At 45.6% G+C, this 25,708-nt stretch overlaps 1 protein-coding gene across 1 annotated transcript in view; it reads left to right on the top strand.

Annotated features, from left to right (window-relative positions):
- Positions 1-25,708, top strand: part of USP11 (ubiquitin specific peptidase 11) — a 452,733-nt gene that overhangs the window by 350,368 nt on the left and 76,657 nt on the right. Inside the window, exon 15 of the mRNA XM_078664784.1 lies at positions 18,562-18,924. Within this exon, the coding sequence (XP_078520910.1) occupies positions 18,562-18,924 (363 nt within the window). The remainder of the gene's footprint in view (positions 1-18,561; positions 18,925-25,708) is intronic.

Below are 25,708 nucleotides of genomic sequence, written 5' to 3'. Positions count from 1 at the left end.
CGTCCGAGGCCGTCACAGGCCGGAGGAGGCCGGGCTGGGCCCACCCTCAGACATCTGCTACCTGGGCTACATCGGCTAGAAGGTATTGATATCCATATTTTAGCGTATGTATCATGAATGCTTATATATTCGCCATTGACTGTTGTCGCTCTGAGGGGGCGTTAAGAAGCACTTGACAATGACTAAACGCAAGGGAGCAGCGGGAACACTGGATGACTTCCTTGTTAGGGCTGATAATTATCTGACGCACGAAATCGAGCTTAATGTACGGGGCTTGTCCCTGGTTGCCTTAACTGCTGAAAGACGTGCATGATGCATTAAATCAGGGCGATACTCTTTACCCTAGTCTTTCTTTAACGCCGAACTTACAGCCAATGCCCGAGGCATCGCCCTCTCTAACGCCAAGGTTACTGATTATGGATACTCCGTCCACTGCTCCACCCAATGGCCCAAAATTTGTAGCTCGGGCGCGCGCCCCCAAAACTATGGCCTCAACAAAGCTACAGGAGCCCGCAGCAAAACAGAAGCGAGTTGTCCCCCCTATTTTAAAAAAAACTAAAAATTCTTCCAAAACTATAAGAAGCATTGTTTCTCCTACACCCATATTGATTACCTCTTCTATTGGCACCCAGACTGATGATGTTCTACCTCCACTAAGAACACAAAACATCATGGATGCCCTGGAGTCTAGCATGAGAACTATGATGAGTTATGTAAAAGCACTTTTTGAGAAGAACATTGGTTCATTGCAAAAAAGACTGGATGATTTGGAACGGTTGATTACATCAGTCTGTTATAAACAATCCCGGAGATTGTGTCCCCCCTTCAATTACTGATCATACCACGGCAACCATGGTAGCTAGTGCCAGTAAATTATGCGCCAGTAACCAGGATGGTACTACCCTAAATCCTACTGCTGCTTCTGGTCCTGGGTTGGAGGACTGTAATAAGCAGCCCACATCTTTGATATCCTCTAATGTCGGGGGGCATAAGAACAGATTGGTTCACATAAGAGCGTTGCCCATTTGTAAACACCCTAATACTGATGTTTTGAATCTTCCCCTGGCCTCTTGTCCCTATGTTCTGGTTTTGGCAGGCGTTCCCTGTCTATCACCCAACGGGAGGGAGTCATGGGTTGATCTGCGGAACAAGTGCGTGGATTGACTTAAGAAACACAAAGGTTTCAATCCTGCTAACTTGCATGAAATTCTAATGGTGCGTAGAGTGGGGTGAGTTGGTCTATCCCCCCAAAACATCACGGGTGATTGTATTGTTATTAATTTTCGTAAGCCCCAGATGGTGCGTAATGTTCTCTCCTCACAGGAGCAAACTTTCGGGCCATGCACCGATATTTGCGCTCTCCCTCTGGGCTATTTTTATAAATTCTAACACACCTGCAGATTTACCTTTGGTTAACCGCTTCTCTGCTCTGTCAGATTTGGATACTCCCGACTGACAACTATCCCCACAAACTCATCATGTAGAGTATGCAAGTGATCCCTCCTCCTTATCCCCACCCTTTAACTCTAATAATTTACCTAGACCAACTAGAACAGTGGGAGCTAATGACTTAAAAGTCCTGACCTGGAATATCGCTGGCCTCCAATCCAGGTTAGAAGACGTGGAGTGGCTTAGCCTGGTAAACCAGCAGGATATTGTGATGTTTCAGGAGACCTGGGCCACACAAGCGTTGCACCTTAATGGGTTCCAATGCCATAACACCCTAGCTGCTAAATCAAGATTGGGCCGCCCTTCTGGCGGTCTATCGACTTGGGTTAATATTTCTGCTGGTGGGTGTGTTAAGAATATATCAACTGATAATTCACATTTCCAAGCTTTTTTTATTTAAACGGAAAGTTTCATTTTTCTTGATTAATTTTTATAATAATGATTTTAATACATCCCCTAACAGGAATTGTATTGATCTATTTAATTTTATCACTAATTTAGAGTCCAGGCAAGACTTTGACAAGGCCTGGGGCATTTTGCTGGGTGGAGATTTTAATGCTAGGCTGAATAGTGTGGCCTCGCATAACAGGCTAAATGGGCAGGGCACTCCTTGCCAAAGGGGCACTGAATTGTTCTCCTTTTTAAATATTCACAACCTGCAAAACTTTATGGACATTGTTGCCAATTTCTCTCTTAATGCCCAGCTAGTGCCAACTTTCAGAGGCAGGTGGTGTTCTTCAACTATTGATTACTTCTTTGCCTCACCCTGTATAGCTGATTGTTTATTGGATGGTGCTGTCATTCCAATGAGTCAAGGGGACCACAACCCTATTAGGGTTGTTATGAGCCTGGAATCACGGCCCATCTTTAATAAGGAGTGTGGTGCCAGGAACCTTTCCCCCACGACAGACAAACTCAGACTTAGATGGCGGGGTATTAACATCAGGGAAGTGTTTCATGTCTTAGTTAGAGATAATCTACATCTCTTTAACTCATGTTTATCAGATATGGCTCCCCATCCCAAGGCCGTCTGTGATTTTGTCAAGATCTGTCTAGCCTCTTAAACCTTACTATCTGCCCCTTGTAGGGACACTGAATCAGGCCCCAGATGGTTCAACCATGAGTGCTCAGTGGCAAACAGGGAACTGCGAAGGGCATTGTCTACTAGACCAAACTGTCCCACTGAAGTAACAGAAGCAAGACGCAGGTATAAAGCTACTGTAAATAAAAGGAAAACTGAGAAGGTCGCTGGGCCGCATTGGCCAGAGCTGCAGATTTAAAGAAGGGAAACGCGTTTTGGACAGCTGTTAAAGACCTACGCTCCTCTGGACAGCTCATGACCCCGATCAGTTGCACCATCACAGGTGAAGCATGGGTGAATCATTTTAATGTCATCTATGCCGCGCCTCATTCGGAGCCGGCCCCACTGTCCTTCTGCCATCCACCAAGGGTTGATATAACTTTATCTGAGGTAGAAGATGGCATCAACCAGAGCGTGGGGAATAAGGCACCGGGCCCTGATGACCTACCCATTGATATCATTAAATTAAATCTAGATGTCTGGGCTCCGCTTCTTTTAAATGTTTTTAATAATCTTACCGCCGTTCCCCTTCCTTGCACCTGGTCATCAAGCATTATCGTCCCTATTTTTAAGAAGGGAGATCGTTCTCAACCTAGCTGGTACAGGCCCATCTCCCTCATCGATAATACGCAAAAAATTCTTGGCAGGATCTTATATAATAAGATTCTGTGCTGGACTGAGGACAACAGCATTTTGGAACGCTGCCAATTAGGTTCCCGCAACAGGGTCGGAACCATTGAGCAGTGTCTCAATTTAAACCTAATTTTGGGGAAATACAATACTGCACGCAGATCGCCAGTTTATCTCGCTTTCATGGACCTGTCCTCTGCGTTCGATTTTGTCAATAGATCGAAACTCTGGACAGCTCTCTTGAACTACGGCTTAGACGAGCCCCTTGTGCACTTTTTGGCTTACCTGCACAAAGATTTTAACGCTTGTGTCAGGATTGGTCAGGGGGGCGAAGTGACAAATATTATTTAAGTCCAAAGAGGGGTTAGATAAGGATGTGTTTTAGCCTCCCTTCATTTTATTATTTATATTAACGGTCTTCATAAAACCCTTACCCCTCTTTCCCACGATGTCCCTAAAATCATGGGCAATTCCCTCCCCGTTCTGCTCTACGCAGATGATGCGGTCCTTATGGGCCGCACCCCGAATGCTTTACGCATTCTGGTGAAGGGATTTGTCGACTATATGGAGTCTCTCGACTTAAAAAACAACTTTAAGAAATCCTTTATTATGTCTTGTGGCCCCAATAAACGACAGTTAGGTAGTATTTCGGTAGGCGCAGACAAACTGTGGTCCACTAATAGTTTTCTTTATTTAGGGGTGGTCTTTGCTGTGAACAACTACTGGACTGAGCATATTGCTCACTCCAGGGGTAGGTTCTCAAAGGCCATCAACTCAATCCTTAGCCTATCCCGCTCCAAACACACTGGCACTTTATCTGCTATTTTAAAAATGTATAAAGCCAAGTGTACCCCCGTTGCCACTTATGGCGCGGAGGTTTAGGGTGTGGCTAAGAGCGGACCCATCCAATTGAAAGAGAATAGATTTCTCAGGAAGATGCTCTGTGTCCCTATCTCTACTACACAATATGTTTGTCATAAGGAGCTAAATTTGAATTTCATCGAAGACTTCGTTCGTGCTCGCTCTGCCCTTTATTGGCTTTCTATTTGGAAGAATCCGGCGGCATCACTTACCAGAGACATTATTATTGACTGTTTGAACTGTGATAAATGCTTGAATATTCCCTGGCTCTCTGGAGTGTAGAACAGTCTCTGCAGCATTAATCATGGGAGTGTTTTTACTAAGTATACTGCAAATAACCTCCCACATAAAAATGAAATAGGAAATGTTCTATACACACTATATGTCCAAGAAAGATTAAACGGGAATCTCTAAAGATCACTGTTTCTACATATCTGGCTTATGATTTTTTAACTTCGCCCATGCCTTATTATTTGACACTTCCGATGAGCCACTGGGTGCGGGGATTATTATGCCGCCTAAGGGCAGGCTCAATTAAATTTGCACTTTGCTTCCCCCTTGGCCATCAGAAAGAACTTGATTCTTTGCCTTGTCCGTGTGATGGCTTGAGTGGTCAATCTGCGTTGCATTTTTTATTCTTTTGTAAATTTTATATGAAATATATTAAATGGTTTTTAACTCCGTATTTTAAAAAACGTAAACCTATTAGCTTGGAAAATGCATATCTAATGATATTAACTATGGATGATGTTGAACTCTTATTTCGCTCTGGCACTTTTCTGCGCACAGCTGTCCGAGCTAGACAGACTATGCTTGACCTATGAACTCGTATGTATTATGTGAATTTATGATGCTTCTTTTAATTGTTTAGTGGTCATTATTTTTTTCTTTTATGTACTTGCACTTTTATGGATACCTTGATACTCGAATAAAGTTCTTATTGAATTGAATTGATATTGTAAGTTTAGTAATGCCATTAAGAGTATATGGTGCTGGGAGTTTGTCATTATGAACTCCACAGCACCATAATGGGTGTACTGAAAACTGGTAAGTTTGGTATCAAACTTCTCAGCACATTAAACCCACACTGATGCCAGTGTGGGAGTTAATGAAAAATACACTCTGAGGTCATCTTAGATACCCCCTGAAAAACAACCCAACTCTAGTGTCCTGGCTGAGTGGCTGCTTGCCAGCTGCCACCACCAGCTATGTTTCTGGACCCCTGGGTCGAGAGCCTGCTGCTCTCGGGGTCTGAAACAATGCGCACCCTGGGACCAGGTGCCAAGCCTCCTCCCACAGGATGGACAGGGTCCACAAAGGGGAATCTTCAAATGATTGCTGCCTTTATGAGCTACTCCAGCCCTTTTCTGCCTCCCACCGGTTCTGACCCCCACTTGGGCAGGAGAATCGGCAGGAAAACCAAGTGACGAAGGGCAGTGTGTCCACCTTTGCCAGCCTACTCCTCAGGTGGGGAGGCAAGGTGAAGCACAATTCTCAGTCCCTGCCATTTTGCTGATGGGGGGACCAGCCAACCAGAGAGAGGAATATTGCTCCCTCTCACTGGAGGGTGGCATAATGGGGGTTGTACCCACCCCGAGGAAGGGACCCATTGGCCCCAACCTTTACTTGTAATGCCCCTAAATCTAGTATCTAGGGGGCAACCCAGAACCTTGCCTCCTCAGACCAGAACCGACCAGAAGAGGAGGCCCAAAGAAGCCGTTCTGAAACTGAGGAGGACGACGCCCACTGACTTGGTCCCAACCCTAACGGCCTTTCCGCCCCTCGAGCAAGCTCCAGCGAAATCCCAGTGTGTCCTGCAGCCAGTAGCCTCAAGAACCCGTAGGACCTGCCCAGCCTTCCAAACCCAATACTTTGTCTCCCGTGAGCACCAGATTTGCTCACCGCAGACTCTGGCCCCAGCCAAAACCGCAAGTCTGCACCCGACGCCCACGGCCCGAGTAAGAGAGGCCCAACACCACGAGGAGGTCTCCCCAGCGATCCTGACCTGAGATCTGGTGATCTCCGACCTGCCTTGAATCTCCAAGCGAAGCCTGCAGCCCCTTTGTGGAGGACCGATCCCACTGACCCCGACCGGAGCTAGTAAGAAAACCCGACACCTAAAGACACCCCTGCAGCAGACGGCCAACGGCCTTGGGTGGCCCAGCTAACTGTGTCCCAGCCTCCTCAGGCATCCCAACTTACTTCTCCAACCGGTGCACACCTCCAGAAGATCTTCATCCCCGAGCCTGCTGACTTTGTTGCAACCAGAGAATCCCCATTGAAATCAACAGGGCACCCGACACCAAAACAGCACCCTTCACCCAGCCGCCTCTGCAAGTATACTTTGGGTGCTAACTTGGATCCTCTTTTGCCATGAGCCTAACACCAGGAGCTTTGCTCCCACAACCTTGTGGCCTGCTCGTGAGCAGCCGCCAACCGGAGGCTCCCTATCCCACATTGGATAACATTGAGCATCAGCACTCTGCACCGGGCCGCCCTAGTGCCACTGAGGGTGCTTTGAGAGCTCATCCTTGACCCTGGGGTAACACTGGTGCTAACCCCAGAACACCAACTCCCAAACCCAAGTACTTACTTTGAAACCGATAACCACCTTTCATCCCATCGGACTACATTGACTGCTTTACTGTGAAAACTGTGTGTGGAATTGGTTTTGTATGAGAATTTGAAAAAGTGACAATATCTAAAAACTGCTTTACTTAACTTTTCTCTAGGAAATGTCCCAGTGGGATATCTAAGAACATCACACTGAGTAAAAAAAGTAATCCATAAAGTAATCCATAAAGTAATCTGAAAAGTAATCTAACAATTTTCACTGTCATTTAAGTATTTACAAACATGTAACAAAGTCCCTTTCATTCAGCTTGTTTGTATTGTTCAACCTACATTGAAAAGTACCATTGCCACTTTCCTGTTCCGGCTTGCTTGGTTCCAGAAAATAAATATAACTAAATAATATTTTTATACAAACAAATTGGTTGGAGTTCAGTCTTTGAGTGTGTGACATACTTTGCTTCTTAAGTGTGTACAACAAATGCCTAACACTGCCCTCTGATAACGCCTTACTGCTCTCCCACACTACCACAAATAGAGTAAATGCAATCTACTTTTACCTCTGCCTACCTTTGGGGTTCTACTGGTCTCTGTGCACATTATATCTTATTTTGGTATAGTATATACAGATCCAGCTTCCTACAAAAGTCATTTAAGAAAGCAAATAAAAAACATAATTATTTGAAGGTAAAATTCCCATACTTTAAATAGAAATGTAATATTGGAACCAAGTGTTTGAATTAGTTTTTTTATATTTCAAATAAAAAAATATATAAAATGTTTAAATTTAACAAAGTATATAAGATTGTTTACATACTGCTATTGAAAATTATATCAGTATTGTAGTGCATGACAATGAGATATCTACAATAATAAGACTAGACACATAAGGATAAGCCTTTACTTAGCATATTGTCCGCCATTATCTCACTTCACACTTATGCTTTTCTTTGAAAAACTAATTTTGGTATGGTATGTAGAGAGCATGCTTCCAACAAAAGGTAACTAGGGGGTTCTTCTGGTTACTCACATTTAAGAATGTCCACCCTCTGTAGATTATGAAGGCTTTTCACACCCCTCTAGGAAAAATGTTCCCCATGCGGAACGAAAAAAAACTTTGAAAGGTCATGTTAACTTACATCTAGTTTGATCATAAAGTCCCTAGAAATGAACTATTCTTGATTAGAAAACAGCAAGTATGGTTAGGATAGCATGAAACACCCAGAGTTTAACCCAATGAGACAAATAGTACCTGACACTAGATACCTGAAATGAAAAAGTAAAATCAAGAACTTCGGTAGTGAAAAATAGTGAACAAAGGTTAATAAAACAGAAAAACTTCATTCAACAGAAAAAAAGTTTGCACACTTTTTTAATAAAAGCTAAAGAGGAATGAAAAAGTGGCCCAGGTGGAATTACTACCTATTTGTGTGGGAATGGGGTGTATGGACACGAATCCGGCTGTGCATGTGTGAGAAAGTGCCCTCTTTCTTGCAATCTTTTACCCAGAGTTTTGCTGAATTGCTGATGTTCTTTGACTGAGTGTGCCCTGGGCTCCTGCTAATCAGGTACCCAGGGCCTATGTTCCTTTCCTAAAACTGCATTGAAGCCTAAACCCAATTCGCATCTCTGGCCACAAGACAGCCGCAGGTGAATTGTACCATCGGTACACAGGGCACTGTGACCAGAGGAGGCCTCTGAGGGATGCAGCACTTATTGTGCCACCCTTAGAGGCCCTGTAACCTGACACTCACACACTGCCTTTGCAGCTTGAGTGTTGTGGTGCAGAACAAAACAGAGTCGACATGGCACACTTCCCTGTGTGCCATGCCCACAACACACTGCCCTGGCATACCTCAGTCACCCCTCTAGCTGGGTACCTTATGCCAGTGGTGAGGGTACAGGGTCTTGAGCCATGTACCCCTACAGTACCCAGGTCCATTCCTGGGCACTGTAAGTGCTGTGCTGCCATTAAGAGTATATGGTGCAGGGAGTTTGTCATTACGAACTCCACAGCACCATAATGGCTACACTGAAGACTGGGAAGTTTGGTTTCAAATTTCTCAGCACATTAAACCCACACTGATGCCAGTGTGGGATTTAATGTAAAATGAACCACAGTGGGCATCGTAGAGATCCCCCTAAAACTCGACCAACCTCTAGTTACCTGACTATCTGCCTAGGCTGCCACCACCACACACGTTTCTGGACCCCTGGGTCGAGAGCTTACTGTTATCGGGGGCCTAAAACAATCCACATCCTGGGGCGAGGTGCCAAGCCTCCTCCCCCAGGATGGGCAGGGTTCATGAAGGAGAAACTTCAAAGGCATGCTGCCTTTGTGAGCCTCGCCAGACCATTTGCTGCTTTCAGCAACTGGTCCCCACTGGTTCTACCCCCCACTTTGGGCGGGAGAACCAGCGGGAAAAACAAGTGAGGAAGAGAGGTGTGCCCACCTCTACCAACTCCACCCCTAAGGTGGGGGAGGCGAGGTGAAGCACAACCTTGAGTCCCCGCCATCTTAAGCATAGGGGGACCCAGCCAGCCAGGGACAGGCTCCTGCCACCCTCCCACTGGAGAGTGGTAGAATAGGGGGTGCACCCACCCCAGGGAAGGGACCTGTTCGTCCCTGCCCTTTACCTACCTGTAATGCCCCTAAATTTAGTATTTAGGGGCACCCTGAACCTTCCTTCCTTAGATCCAGCAACCGCAAGAAAAGAAGATAAGGACGAAAAGCCGTGCAGAGCTAACAAGAGGACGACGCCCACTGACGTGGCCCCAGCTCTACAGGCCTGTCTCCCCTCGAACCTGCTCCTGCGAAAACCCTGGCATGTCCAGCAGCCAGCAACCTCACAAACCCCGGAGGACCTGCCTGCCTTCACTTTCCAGACTGTTTCTCCCGTGAACACCGGACGTGTTTAAAATGCAGCTTCTGGTGCCAGCCAGAAACCGCAAATCCAGCCCACACTGCACCCTCCGAACTCGGCCCGAGTGAAAAAACGCCACGAGGAGGTCCCCGTGGCGCTCCTGACCCGAGATCTGGCGACCCTTGACCTGCCTCAAGCCTCCTGACTCTGCCTGCAGCCTCAATCCAAAGGACCCCCCCACCGCGACCAGAGCTGGTAAGAAAATCCGACGTCCCAAGGCACCCCTGCACCCAACGCCCCACGGCCTTGTGTGCCCAACCCAGCGGTGCCTAAGCAACCCTCATCATCCCAACTTACCCCTCGAAGTACCTGGAAGATCCTCGTCCCCGAGCCTGCAGTGTTTCCTTGTCCCGGAGGTTCTCCATTGAAAATAGCAGGGCACCCGACCTCAAAACAGCACCGTGCACCTGGCCGCCCTAGTGCCGCTGAGGGTTCACCTTTGGTGCTACTTTGGTACCCCAACTTGGCCTCAGCTAAACCCTAGGAGCTTTGCTCCCACAGCCTTGTGGCCTGCTTGCCAGCAGCCACCAACCGGAGACCCCCTATCCTCCATAGGATAACATTGGCCTTCAACACTCTGCCCCGGCCACCCTAGTGCCGCTGAGGGTGCAATCACAGTGCATCACTGACCCTGGTAGACCCCCGAGTCTAACCCCAGAACCTTAACTTCCACAGTTGTTTACTTACCTGCAAACCGATAACATGTGGAGTTTTGAAAACTAAAGATATTCTTTAAAAACCGTGCAAATAACCAAAACGTGTTTTCTCACGTGTTTGCAGGACATGTCCCAGTGCTGAATCTAGGCATCTAGCATTGAGTTAGAAAAAGTAATGTAAAAGTAACTTAACTGCAATTTGTTGAGAGAGCCTATTCATTGCAATGTACAACTCCAAAAAGTTCGAAGTGTGGAGTTTTGAAATCTGAAAATATTTTTGGAAAATCGCACGAATAACAAAAATGCATTTACTCACATGTTTACAGGAAATGTCCCAGTGATAAATCGAATCCAAAAAACGCATGCCCTTCAATAGGGGAACGTCCCCAGGTCACAGCAATGCCCCTTCTGAGGTTGAAACTTAATCAAAAAGAAATTTTGATACTTGCAGTGATTCTTGATTTATTTAATCCTTAGGTTCAGAGTTATAATTCACTCAAATCCTCATTTCTCATATATTCCAATATGCATATTGCTGACAACTCCAATGCATTTCGGCTAGTTCATAGCCTTCATCAGGGAGTTCAAATCTGAAAATGAAAATATGCCAAAAGTACATGAGGACCAGGTCCTTCACTCAAAGGAGTATTATACTACAATGTGACAGGTTTCAAAAACTATTAAACTTCAATGTGACTGATATCAAAAACTAGTGCTCAAAAAGATCAGTGCGTAAGGAGAAACTGAAAAAAACGGCGTGATGAACTCAAAAGACTAAAAAGCATTCCACGTGGTGAGGGTGCTTAATAAAATGGAGCTTTGTGAACCCTCAATACTGATAGAAAGGTTAGTGGATTCGAAAGAGCACGTATAAATAAAACTGAAGCTTTGTGCAACATGAGTTAAAAGATACTCGGGGATGGTTACAACATGCCGTGATGTCATAAAGAACTTAGTGCTTATTATCAATCTAGTGTCAATCACACTCCTAAAGGGTTAAAACTTGTCAGTGACATCGGCAAAAAATAAATCCAACAAAGTGCATCTATGACGCGCAAGTGTAAACACTAACGCTAATCAACAATTCTGAAAACTGACCTCGGAAGAGGTTCGACTAATGGTGAATATGACCGTAAATGAAAAAGTGCATCAATAATGCCGCTAGTGTTTAAACGCACGGCAAATGTGAAACTAACCCCAAAATAGGTAACGATTGTGCCGGTATTAGTACTATGGAGCTGAAAAACGAAAACTTACTGGGCAAGCGCACTCTCGCGTCCTGTCCATTACTCCAAGATTCAAGTTGCCACCAAAATGGTGAAAGGACTATAAAAGCCGGTGTGCTGGGTATGGAGGCCATCTTGAAATGTGCAAAGTGAAAAAAACTATGCCAGGTGAAACGATAGTGATAGTAATGCAGGACTAAATGCAAAAGTTGCAAGAACATTGAAAAAGGACAACATCCTGTACTAAACAACGGGTAAATATGTGTATGAAACCTCACAAAGCATAAGGGGAGCATTCATGAACCGATTGGTCAACTTCTAGATAAATACTTACAACTAAGAGTGATAAGGATGAGGGCATACGTTCAGGACACTACTTTTATTTATTTATTTGTATTTATTTTATTTTGAAAGTTTTATATAGCGCAAACAAGATCTTTGCAGATATCAGAGCGCTTTACAAGTACAAGGGGGTGATAGAGTAGTAATTGAGGTAATTAGGTACAAGGTGCATAGTTACATAGGTAGGTCAAAATACAAGAGGTAGGTCACAGGTGAGGTAGTGTCGGTACAAGGAGCATAGTCAAACAGTTGCGCCAATAGTATAAAAGTAAAAAAATAAGGAGCATATACTTGTTTAAGCGTGCTTAAAATGCTTTTGGAGATAGCATAAAGGCATAGTTGAGGTAGGTGTGTGCAGGGTGTATAGTCACACAGGTGCATCAGTAGTACAAGAGTAGGGATAGTTAAGGTGGTGTAGGTAGAGTGTGCAAAGTCAAACAGGTGCGTCAACAATATAAAATATACAAAGTGGGAACGTATACAATCAAATAAGTCGATAATACAAGTAATACAAATAGACCAAGGGGTCAGGCAGGTAGTACAGAGCGGATTCATGAGAAATACAGAATAATAGATCATGTGTATTTAGCCATGAGGATCGCTTTTACTTCTTTCTTAAAAAGTTTGTTGGAGGAGATGAGCCTGGTTTCACTAGGGAGTGAGTTCCAGATCCTGGGTGCCATTCCTGAAAAGGAGCGTTTATAGGTTTTTTCCTTCCGAAATCTTCGAGGCTTCAGCAGAAGATTGTTTGTGCTTCTAGTAGTTCTAGAGCCACCAGACATTGTCAGCTTTTGAGTGAGGTAGGCGGGTGAATTCATGTGTACAGCCTTGTGCGTCAAGCAGGCGATTTTCAGATGTATTCTGGCTTCAAAAGGTAGCCAGTTCAGGGATTTAAAGTCAGGGGAAATATGCGAGTGTTTTTTTGAGCCAGTGATGAGTCTCGCTGCAGCGTTAAGAGACGCTCTTAGGGGTGCCGTTGTAGTTAGGGGGAGCCCGCAGAGGGCGGTGCTACCGTGTTCTGTGTGCGGGATGACTATAGATTGTACTGCAGTTTGGAAGTCTTTGGCAGGAAGGAAGGGTTTAAGTTTTCTCAAGGTATTGATTTGGAAGTTCGCTCCTTTGGTTGCCTTGCTGATGTGCTGCTGCATGTTGAGATTGGCGTCAAGTGTTATGCCTAAAGATTTTGCTGAGTCTACTATGGTAGGTTGTACATTTAGAGCCGTTAAGTGCTTAAGCCATGTTTGAGCCGTAGAGATTTTTCCGGGAGGTGAGATCAGGAGGAACTCAGTCTTCAGCGCATTGAGTTTGAGGTGATTCTCGGCAAGCCAGGATTGGGTGTTTCTGATCGTGGTGCTCAGAAGCATGATGTCCTTGGGAGATTGTATTTTGAGATAAAGTTGGGTGTCGTCGGCATACATGTGAAAGTGAACATTGGATGTTTGTAGCAAAGTAGTGAGGGGTTCCATAACTAGGTTGAACAGTGTTGGGGAGAGGGAGGATCCTTGAGGGACGCCTAGCGATACAGGTACCGGAGAGGACATCAGGTTGTTGCTTTTGAGTCTTTGTGAGCGGTTGTGTAGAAAGGAGGTGAACCACTTGAGAACAGTCCCAGATATGCCCATTCTTGTGTTTAATAGATCGAGTAGGTTCTCATGTTTAACTGTGTCGAATGCTGAGGAAAGATCAAGAAGGATGAGGAGGCAGGTATTGTTTTGGTCTAGGATTTGGAGGGTGTCGTCAACTATGTGAGTCATGGCCGTTTCGGTACTGTGCCCTGCTCGGAAGCCTGATTGATGCGCGTTGAGGAGATCAAACTTATCTATGTGTTTAGTCAGTTGTAGCTGTACGCATTTTTCCAACAGTTTAGCGAGAGTGGGAATATTTGTAATAGGGCGGTAATTGTTTAGATCAAAGGGGTCTGCTGTTGGTTTTTTCAGTAGCGGTGTGACTTGTCTGACTTTGAGGGCGTTAGGGATGGGTCCTTGTTGAAGAGAGCTATTGATAATCTTAGTCCAGAGTTGGAGGAGAAAAGGGGTAAAGTCCTTTACAGCGTTAGCAGGAAGGGGGTCAGTGAGGTGATTGGATGGTTTCAGAGTGCTGAGCAATCTGCCAATTTCTTCTTCGGAATAGGTGCCAAAGGAAGACCATGTAGCATTGTTCTTTGGTTCAGGTGCTGCTGTGTGTTGGGGGTTGGAGTAAAGGAGTGCGTCATTGAGGAGATCGCTTCTTATGTTGTCGGTTTTTTGGTTAAAGTAAGCAGAGAAGTCTTCACAGGTAGGTGTAACGCCCAAGGTGCTGAGTGTCTGGGGTTGTTCTTTGGATTGTGTTCTGATTAGCTCAAACAATTTTCTTGGGCGTTTTTTTGCTTGGGCGAGCTGGAGGCTGAAGAAATCTCTTTTTGAGCGTTTTATTTTCCTGAAGTAGGCATTTCTCTGTTTCTTAAGGGTTTTTAGGTGCAGTGCAGAGGGGGCTGACCTCCAGGTGCGCTCTGCCATTCGCATGGCCCGTCTATCATCATTGAGGCTCCCGTCATAGCATGGGTTGGAGATCTTGGACGAAACTCTTTTCAGTTGCATGGGTGCAGCCTCATTGATTATTGTGGACATAGCATTGAGATAGTGGTCAGTCAGGAGATGAACGTCCGTGGCGCCGGAAGGGGGAAGTAGGAGATTGCAGCTGTTAGGCGGTAAGGAGTTTGGGTTGAGTTTCTTCATGTCTCTTTTCCAAACTTTGGGCTTAGAGGCTTGAACTGGGTTAAGTTTAATTTTTTCATTGATAAGGAAGGAGACAATATGATGATCTGACCAGTCGCAAGGTTGGATTGACTCAAGTTGAATAGCGTCCTCTTTGGAGATGATAAGGTCGAGGATAGAACCTTTCTCATCGGTCGGGCTATTGCATATTTGGGTGAGATCAAGGGCGTTGAGGAAGCTTTTGAGGCTATTTACCACTGTGTCACTGCTGTCATTCCAATGGAGATTGTAGTCGCCAAGGAAAATTTGGGTGTTTTGCCGTCCTGAGTTGGTTGAAATTGTGTCCATGAGTTGTTGGAAGAAGGAGAGCTTGTCCCCAGGTGGGTGGTATATGATGTGTAGTGAACATACCGGTTTGCTTTCGCTGATGATATCAAGGCAGAGGTATTCACAGGAAGTAAGAGAGGGGGCGGACGCTTTAATAACTGAGAGGTTGCTTCTGTAGATACAGGCAATTCCACCGCCTGTCTTTTTGATCCTGTCAAGTCTAATGATACAGTAGTTGGGTGGGACTAGGATATCCATGATAAGCGAATCAGATAACCATGTTTCAGTCAGAATGGTTAGATCCGGTTCCAGAGAAGTGATGAGATCGGCGACCTCCGCGGAATGTCTTTGGGCCGATCTGCAATTGAGAAGTATGCATTTGAGGCTAGGGGTGGAGGAAGGTTCTATAGTAAGGGGTACATTTGTGAGGTTGTTGGGGACGGCGCCTCTGTTGTTATCCTTTTGGTGTCTGAGGGGGTTAGAGATAATCGTTGGGATGGGCAGATGGTTGGTGGCTAGGCGATTATGGGGAGCCGGGACGTAAGAGTGGAGAAGGGTGTGTATGTCATGGTCTGAGATCGTATTGGTAGTGCGTCTGGGGCGATTGGTGGTATTGCGAGAGGGGATAGAAGTCCAGTGTGGGGAGTTTTGTGTGATAAGGCGAGTAGGAGGTGGGGAGGAGGTGTTAGGTGTATTGTTAGGTGTAAAGGGAGTATTACGATTGGTGGTAATGCGATTGCGATTGGTATTGTGATTGGTGGTATTGCGAGAAGGGATAGAGGTCCAGTGTGGGGGGTGTTGTGTGGTAAGGCGAGTAGGAGGTGAACGGGAAGTGTTATTAGGTGTAAAGGTGGTGGTGGGAAGGGGGTGTCTGGGGTGTGTGATGAGCAACTCTTTGATGGAGTGTAGTTCTTCTTTCACTTGGAGGAGGGTGGACATAATCATGTCCAGCGTGGTGTTGGGCGCGGAGTTGGGGAGGGGTACTGGCGGTGAACAGGCGTGTAGGTTGCTGGAGAGGGGGGGGAATCTGGGTGGAGAGGTGGAGCTGGTGAAGGGGTTGGAAGTGTTGGAGAGAGGATTGGTGTTAGGGTTGGTGTTGGCGTTATTGGGAAGGGCATCAGTGCTAGGAGGGGAAGGGTAAATGGGGGCGGTGTGGAGGCTGGCTGTTGCGGGGGTGGAGGTGGGATAGTGGGGAGTGAGAGTGGGGGGGTGAGAGGTTGAAGGGGGGCGCAGGCTAGGCGTGACGGGAGTGCTAAGTGTGGGGGGAGATAGGCGGACAGAGAGTCATGTTGTGTGGGGTGCAGTTGGGGGAGGAGGAGTGTTCTGAGGAGATTGGTGTGAAGGACGGGACGGGAGTGCAAAGTGTGGGGGGGGATATGGGAAGATGAGCGGAGGTACGAGTGTTGGTAGGGGGAATGGGGGAGCGGGTGGTGTATGAGGGGGCGAGATCTAGGTCTGTGATTGAGGGGTGGGGAGGGCTAGCTGCAGCCGTTGGGAAATTGACTATGGTGCTGGGTGTGATGGTGAGGTGAGTGTCGTTCTGGGGCTGAACTGGGTTAGGAGGGTCAAGGCTGGGTGCTGTGACGTCAGGGGTGGTAGGATTGGGGGAGATATGAGTGTAAGTCCGATTGGATAGGTGTTCTTTGAAGGTGGGGAACAGGTTGTCAAGTAGTTCCAGGTTCCTGTCTGTCGATTGAATTAGGACAATCCCGTTATTGTAAATAGTGATGGTGGTTCTGCCTGGGAAGAGTTGGGATGGTGTGATTGAGAGTGTTAGGCCATGGGCGGATTTCCTGGTGGTGGAGACGGTGAGTAGGGTGAGGAACACTTTTTTCCATTGAGCTCTGCGTGTGGTGTGGAAGATGATATCGGTGTTCAAGGGTCCATTGGCCGATGAGAAGTAGGTGTCGGCAAAGGGGGTTTCTGGGTGGGACCTAAGGAAGTAGTGTTTAAAGCGTTTAGCGGCTTTTTTGGTGAGCACGGGTGGGTAGTTGATTTTATATGTGTGCTTGCCAATGGGATCCATGTTGGTATGGCGATATGGGTAGTGCGGGAGGGTGAACAAAAATGATAATGATATGCAGAAGCAAGATGCAAATGCAAACACAACAGGTTACATGGAACAAAAATGGCACTAGCGGGCAAAAAGTGACATAAGTGAGCAACCAGCATATAAGAGGTATCAATCGGTGCATTACAGGAGAGAAAAGTGCAATGGGTGCGGGTTACATAAACGGGTGCGGGTTACATAAATATGCTGAATGCCAGATACAAACGCAAACAGCAAGTTACATAGATCAAAAGATCAAAAGTGACCCTAGGGAGCAAAAGTGACACTAGTGAGCGACCAAAATATGAGGTAGCAGTCGGTGAATTACAGGAGAGAAAGGTGAAGAATGGGTGCAGGTTGTAGAATTGTGTAGAGTAGTGCAGAATACAATTGGAAATGTAATTCTGATAGAATATAAGAACAGAAAACAAATGCAAACAATCTGTTACATGATACAGATAGGTGTGTACCACAAATACGGTGGTTGAGCTTAGTTTAAGGTGGTGAGTTCTTAGTGTCAGCTCAGATAGTGAGAAAGAATGAATATCCCAGCGACAATGACTACCGACTTCATAAGAAAATTAGAGGAGATTAAATTAACATTGGATGAACCTATCATTCTTTGTAGTATGGATGTGAAATCCCTATATACCTCTATACCCCACAAAGATGGGATCGAAGCAATAAACATGCATTACTACACACAGATTTGGATATGGATTTGAAAGTTTTTTTGATGGAACTCCTATGTTATTGGAATAATTAAGAATTGAGGATTTGAGTGAAATATAACTCTGAACCTAAGGATTAAATAAATCAAGAATCACTGCAAAGTATCAAAATTTCTTTTTGATTAAGTTTCAACCCCAGAAGGGGCATTGCTGTAACCTGGGGACGTTCCCCTATTGAGGGGCACGCGTTTTTTGGATTATATTGAAGTGCACTTCGGAGTGCGCACCCAGGAGCGTGCTACAAACAACAATCTATTTTCACTTGGAGTGCGGGTGTATAACATTAATTTATATACCAGTGATGAATCTAGGCATCCAGCACTTAGTTAGAAAAAGTAACGTAAAAGTAACTTACCTGCAATTTATTGAAAAAGCCTATTCATTCCAATGTACTGTATTTGCATTCTACTGCTCCCCTGTAAATCAAACAAAGTACAGTTCCTATTGCATTTTCAAACTGTTCTATATCCAGTAACTTACTACTTAAAAATATTTAATGCTTACCTGTACCAGGCTTGCTTGGTTCTAGAAATAAACAACAATATATTTTTATACAAAAACAATTGGCCTAGAGTTCAGTTCTTGTGTGTGAAATCAGTTGCTGACTGAGTGTGTACATCAAATGCTTAACACTGTCCTCTGATACTGCCTTACTTCTCGACCAAGCTACCACTTTGCAGAGTAAGGTTCTATCTAACTTTAACCTCTGCCTTCCTCTGGGGACTCTTGGACTCTATACACACTGTACCTCAGTTTGGTACAGTATATATAGAGCCAGTTTCTTACAGCATGTGATTGCCCTTCTCGTTTAGTGCTGTCCCATAATCATGTAAGAGAGGTGCAGAAAGATGAGTTGAAACAAAATATTATTGCCAGCTCAATCTTTATTATGACCTTTTTTTAACAAAGATTTAATTTTTTCCAACATTTTTAAGTGCTTTCCTTATCGGCCTCTATTTTTGTCTTGTTACAGCATGTTTTTGATATGTATATATTTCTTTTTCCCTTTTAATCTACCAGGTGAAGACGAGGGGAGTCCGCAGAGCACGGCAACTCAAGACCAAGAGGCCAGTGGTAGTGGTGAAGCAGATGACAAGTCTGAAGCATCAGAGGCTGATCTCATGTCCGATCCCTCCAATGGGGAAGCTGAGGAGGAAGAGGATGAAGGAAAGAGCGCCAGCTGTAGCAGCGGCAGTGGAGCTGTGGCCCGGCCAAGTCACACCATCAGCCCGCCTAGTCCCAGCATGAACAGCCAGGCCAAGCGCAAGTGCAGAGAGAGGCAGCGGCGGCGGAAACTGCTCTTTACATTGCAGACTGTCAACTCCAATGGTACCAGTGACCGTGGCGTCTACCAAGACGATGGGAACTCTGTCTCCTTCAGCTGTAAGTAATTGGGACTGGGTGATGTATCAATTGATCATATTACCTTCTAAGATATGTATAAGTCTGCTGTTTGCAAGCTGCACTTTTAGGACAAAAGGAAGTCCGTACGATGGCTGTGCCATCCTGACATTTACGTTTTTTCTGACTTACCATAAGTCTCATGTCATAGCAATGGCAGCCATGCATGTCCATGGAGGATGGCCCATTTCGACACCCAGAGTGGACCATTTTTCTAAGTTAGGGTGGTTACTGACCACTCAGCTCAAGCTGAGCCGGGACTGGTGGTGGGAATATACTGGACAGGCCCAGGTCTTTTTACTGGTATGCCTATACATAGATGCCTACTATCTCTTAAGCCTACTATTTATATTGATTAAGAGTGACAGAAGTGTATTGAAGTAGAATATTAAATTATTTGGAGTAGATGTAAGGTACAAAATCCATATGTTTGAGTAGACATCCAGTGTGAGTCCACTAGACTAAATCAGACATCCCTCTTTGCATCCAAGTTGCAGTGGCAGAAAGGCACTCAAGGCAAACCTATCCTTGTCAATGTATGCCATGTGCATTTAATCTTTCGATCAATCAAGGCCCTGACAAAGGGGAGAATCTGACTGCAATCCCTGTGGCAAAAATCTGTCTTCCACTCGTATAATGGAAAGCAACCTACAAGAGGATGCCCACTTTCACTTCCTTACTACTGTTACCGCAGACCCAAAAATGGTATCTAAAGCGAATAAAATACTTGGTAATGGGGAAGTAGACTTATGATGTGAACTGAAATTTGTGTTGGATTCGAATATGCCATGCAACAGGCATTTTTTTATAATCACTCCCGGCAGCCCTCGAGGTCTCCAGCGTCACAACCCAGGGCCAGGAGGCGCATAAAGGTGACACTAGTTCCTGTGAGCGGGGCTTCGCTGTATTTCCCGTTATTCTATTCCTGCTGACCCTGTATTCTGCTGAACTCCACAATGCTTTCACCTGGCTGTCGAGACCCTGCTCCTCCCGCCTGCCTCCCGCTGCCCTGCTGCTCTCTTACAATCTAGAGCGGGGCCGCCGAGTGGAGTGTGGCGAGGGGCTGCCTACAACTCCCGGCAGCCCTCGAGGTCTCCAGCGTCACAACCCAGCGCCAGGAGGCGCATAAAGGTGACACTAGCCGCGTCTCGCGGGATGCGAGCGGGACGCCGGGCGAAGCCCGGGCCAAGGGCGGGCCCGTTGTTGCCCGTTCGTGACCGGTAGAGACCGGACCGGGCCACCCCCCTTACTTCCTTTATAGGGACTCTCTGGAACATTGACTGATCCTTAGAGTAGGGCAACATGACCAGAGGCACTAGGAGCAAAACGAAAACTGCATCATCTGTTACCCATCTCACAGGTCCGATTGATCAATTTATATCGCGAACCAATGAGGTCATCGACCAGAGCATCTCCCTGTTGGAGCGAAGGGTTTCTTTAGATCTTCTGAATGCTAAACGCTCTTCTTTGGGCCCCTTGGCCTCAGCAGTTTCTCCTACCCATCAAGACCCTAACACCCCTTCTCTGATACCGTCTGCAACCACAGTAGAAATCCACACAGTCCCTTGTTCGGTGGATCTCTCAGGAACCCATTCTCTGGTAGACTCCCTTTCGTCTGTGGATCTTGAAACTACCCCTGATTTGGAGCTATGTCAAATCCAAGATATCTCTTCAGACAAGCAGTCCCGGGGGGTGAGGGAGGGTGCGGTTCCAAAACGGGGGGACGGTAGGATAAATGATAACTTAGTTAGATCTAATGCCCCTATGGAGCCTGAGGGGGGGGCAGCCTGTTCCTTCTAGCTTAAATGCATTAAAGGCTAATTTTCCTCCTGTGATCATTTCAGATAGCATACCACATAATCTCTCCAACATGGGCCAGTCTGGGGGTTTCTGTAGGTCCTGTAACACCACCCAGTTTCTATTATCTAGCATCAGGGACCTTCTTATGCTTCACTTAAAACCTCTGGAAACCAGCTTGAGACACCTTGAAAAACAGATAGCAGTTTTATCCGCTACTCCATCTACCCAGTCTAGTTTAGTTTCAACAAAACAGGGGAAAGTGAAAGCTAAATGTCCAGTACTAGCTCCCCAAATGGCCCAACCAGGTCCGTGTACCAAGTCGACTCCAGCTGCAAAGGCTCCCATTGTGCAATCAAAGGCTAGTGCACCACCAGTTCCTCCCCATCTAAACTCTGATTCAGGCTCGGCTACGACTACATTAGCCCCCGTCCCGTCCCAGATTCCCCCAGGTCCTGCGAAAAATTCGGACTTAGCGGTCAACAAAAAACAGGCACCCCTACCACCTAAGACCCCTGGACCAAAATCCTTGGGGGTGGATAAAAGGGGAGCACGGCCAAGACGCCCCATTCATCTTCCACCCGAGGCATCACCCTATACGGTCATTCTAACCGGTGTTCCAGAACTACCAGATGGCAACGATGAACCTTCCTGGTCCCTTAAAAATAAGGTTTTGCAGTGGCTTAGTTTAAACAGGCCTTTACAGCCTCGCCACTCAAATAGAATTTCTACAGTCCGCAGAGTAACTTGGATAGGGGATGAACGTAAATCAATACAAGGTGACTGCATTATAGTAAACTGTGATGATCCTTCCACAGTCGACTATATTTGCTCCTGGCCAACATTGGAAAAAAGGGGGGGAATTGATGCCCAACCTCTCTCCTTTTTTTACCCTCCAGTGAACACCTACCAATACACCCCCATTCCAAACTGGCAACAACCATCTAATGGGCACTGGAATCACGTAGGTCACAGATATAGTAATGGCAGACACAGCTCTGGTACCCAGGCAGGACCCATTTCCCTACGGATGGTTGGCAAGGTTTTCCAATCAGGAACCGCTATGACTGCTTGGAATCCGTAGATTGACCAACAATGAATCCAATCAGCGTGAATCAGGCCACTAGAGTTTCCGGCGCCTCACCTAGCCCCGAAACACAATCAAGTCCGCCAGAATGCCAAACTCTTTCACAACTAACAACGTTTATCCACCAAGCTAACAAGGACAGAACTACATTAGAACTTCCCTCTGCCCTTTCCAATATAACGCCGGAAGGACCCTCGGAGGCTTCCATTGAAATAAGCGATCTAAAATTCCTGAAGATTAAGGATCCTGTTAATAACAATACGCCAGGGACTGTGGCCATAACGGTGTGCCCGCTCACGTGTGCTACCGACTGCCTGTTACCTGAAATTCTACCACCCCAGTCAAACGCCTATCTCCATTCCACAAATTCGAACTTTTCAATCATGTATTGGAATGTTGCAGGTTTACGTGCCAAGTTGTCCCAACAGCTATGGTTGGAGACGATAAACGAACACCAGATAGTCTGCCTCCAAGAAACATGGTCAACTATTCCACATCATTTAGCGGGCTATAAAACATTTTATATTCCGGCCAGTCAGGGTGCCCTGGGCAGACCCAAGGGAGGACTGGCAGTATATGTTGCCAACTCTCTGTCTCCCCTAACGATAAGCAGGTCCAAAGAAAACCTGAGTTATCAAATTCTGCAGCTAAAATTCAGCAAAAATAGTACTTATTTTATAGTTAATTTTTATAACAATCTTGGAACAACGGATTGTATAAAAATTCTTAATGAAATTACCACTTTTTTAACAACCGCGCGTAATGAGTCTCAGACAACCCCAGCATACGTGGTCTGGGGTGGTGATTTTAATCTTCCACTATGCACTAACTATAAAAATGGAAACTGTGGCTTACTGGATGAACATGGTAGCCCATTGCCCCATTTTGCGCACACTATTTGCGGAAACATATTAAATGAGTCCTTTTTTTCATTAGATCTTAATTTTGTTAATGAATTAGTGGATCCTCCAACTGACTTTTCACCAACTTCTCATGGTAGGGGGTGTTCCACCACTATCGATTATATCTTGTCTTCTCACAGTTTGAAGGGTCAAGTGGAAAATGTTCATACCGGGTCTGATGTTAGTAGCAATCACTTTACCATCAGTGTTACAGTTGTTCCTAAAAATGTGTCTATGCACTCTAACATCATTAGCCAGCTAACACAAAGCTCACTAACTATGAACAAGGTGAATGGTTTCACAGTTAAATGGGCAAAGGTGGACCCAGCCAAAATCACAGAGAGGGTTCTTGTAAAAGCTAAACCATGGGTTTTTGACTGCTTAAATTTAGACTCTTCTCCACAAACAATCATGGCCAGTTTCCAGAAAATCCTGGAGGTAGTTAGAGAAGAGTTTACAGCCAAGCACAAAAGCAAAAAGTGTACTACTGAGAGATGGTTCAATACGAAGTGTCGAAAGGCTCTTTCAAATCTAAAGGCAGCCCTCTGTAGATCTACGAGAGATATCTCGGAAATTGCCAGTTTAAGGAAATTCTACAACTTAACCAGAGTAGAACGTAAGAGAGAAATTAAGCAAAATCTCTGGGCACAATTACACGACAGTTGCCATAAGAAAGACAGCGCCCTCTTCTGGCAAGTTATTAGATCCCCTTTCCTGGCTGATTTATCAACAGGACAGTATCTGGATGTTGCGGTGACAGCCGATGAATGGGTCGACCATTTTTCTAAAATCTTTGGGAACTCTCAACAAGACCCTCTAGGTGAAGACCCGAGCAGAAGTAGTAAGGTGGAGAGAAACTGTTTCCCGATCAACACCTACTTCAATCACGTAGAGGTCGTGAAAGCTCTCAAAGCGTCTAAACTCGGCAAAGCACCCGGACCCGACGGAGTCCCGTTGGACTTCTTTCTTAACAACCTCGAGCTCTGGTCTCCACTTCTCACCCAGGTGCTGGCTCCAGCTGCAAAAACTGGGCTGATGGATTCATGGTCGACATCAATCCTGCTCCCCATCTTTAAAAAAGGCAACCGTAACGATCCTGCCTGCTACAGGCCCATCTCCCTTCTGAACTCCATGGGCAAAGTTGCGGGTCGGGTGGTTTTGGACCGACTCCAACTCTGGGCCCAGACCAATAACATCATGACCGACCTGCAATATGGCTTCCAGAAGGGTCTCGGGACTGTGGATCAGGCCCTGAATCTTGCACTCTTGATGGGGAAGTACGCTGGAGCCAAAGGAGGTAACATCTTCCTTGTGTAAGTTGACCTTAGTGCAGCGTTCTACTGTGTCCTGCACTCCAAACTCTGGGCTATTCTTAGTGACCTCGGGGTGGATCCAGCCCTTATTGTCTTCCTCCGAGAATTGTATTCCGACGCAACGGCTTGTGTCAGATTTGGAGTCAACGGCGATCTCTCATCCTCCTTTTCAATCGGAAAGGGTGTAAGGCAGGGATGTGTACTGGCTCCCTTTTTGTTCAACCTTTATACCAACGGTCTCGAGCTGGCCATGTTAGAAGGGAGCCAGGATTTACCACAGATTAACCATCGCCCAATACCAACATTGCTATATGCAGATGACTCGGTCATTCTTGCCAGAACATTGAATCAACTGCAAAAGCAATTAAATAAATACTGCTCCTTCATGGGATCTCTTGGCCTCAGAGTCAACATAAAAAAAACTTTCACTATGCATGTTGGCCCTAGGGTAAAGAATCCCAAACCAATTTTTGCTGGAAAAACAAAGCTGGAAAAAACATCCGCCTATCCGTACTTAGGCATTCTGGTGGATGATTTTTTTAAGCTGGCGACAGGCCGCGGCCAGCAGAAAACTTCTTTTCCAGCGTGCAACAACGGCCCTGGTTTCTTTTTCCAGGAAACTTGGCAAACCTGCCCCTTCTGAACTGCTCAAGATATACTACGCAAAATGCCATAGTGTGGCCACCTATGGCGCGGGAGTATGGGGCTATGGCCCAACAGATCCTATCCAGATAATAGAGAATGGGTTTGTTAAATATCTGCTGGCACTTCCACAAGGTGCCCCGATCTACGCTGCCCATAATGAGCTAGGCATCGACTACATCACTGATACCATACGATCCCAACCAATCCTTCTATGGCATCGTATATGGACAAAAGCTGAATGCCATTTAACACGTTCTTTGATTAAAGACTGTAGATCTAACAAATTGGCGAAGGATCCCATGGCTGGTTTACGTGGGTAATTTCTTCAGAGACCTTGGACGTAGCTCTTTCTTTGAGGATCCACCTAGTGTGGAGGACATTTCAAGAAGAGAGCTAAAACAGATCTGCTTGAGTCACCTAAGAGAACTCCGAGGCTCAATTGAGATCTTAAAATCTTCCAATTCCCAAATTTGTGCAGTCCAGACTGTTAAAGGTATGCAACCCTATTTGTCATATTACCTGTCTAACCATGAGAAATATCTCCTGACAAGATTTCGTTTTAATTCGTTTTTTCGTTTAGTTTCCTTTCCTCAAATACAGAACTGGTCGACCTCCATCACGAACTGTCCGTGTGATGGCGTATCTACCCAGTCAACAATCCATGTTATTTTCTTCTGTAAATTTTATAAATTACCCCGGAAAACCTGGATCCTACCACTGCTTCGTTTAATTGGTCAAAGGTCATGCTATCCAGCGTTTACCTCGTTGCAGCTTTTGGACTCAGCATACGTTGCAAAGTGCATAGCTACCTTCTTAAAAACTACCATTAAGATACGTCATGCTCTTGATTGTTAAATGCTTGTGTATCTAGAAAAAGGAATGTATTTATTATTTTTATTTTTCCTTTTTTTGTCTCATACTTTGTTATAAATGATTTTTATCTATGTACTTTTTATGGTTTCAAACAAGTGGTAACCGAATAAAAGATTATGAAACTGAATAATGACTGCAGACACCCATTT

This window comes from Lissotriton helveticus, chromosome 10 (genome assembly GCF_964261635.1).
Source record: "Lissotriton helveticus chromosome 10, aLisHel1.1, whole genome shotgun sequence".
In the NCBI taxonomy this organism is placed as follows: Eukaryota; Metazoa; Chordata; class Amphibia; order Caudata; family Salamandridae; genus Lissotriton; species Lissotriton helveticus.
Note: the sequence above shows the minus strand (reverse complement) of the source record. Positions and strands in the feature narration are given on the sequence as shown.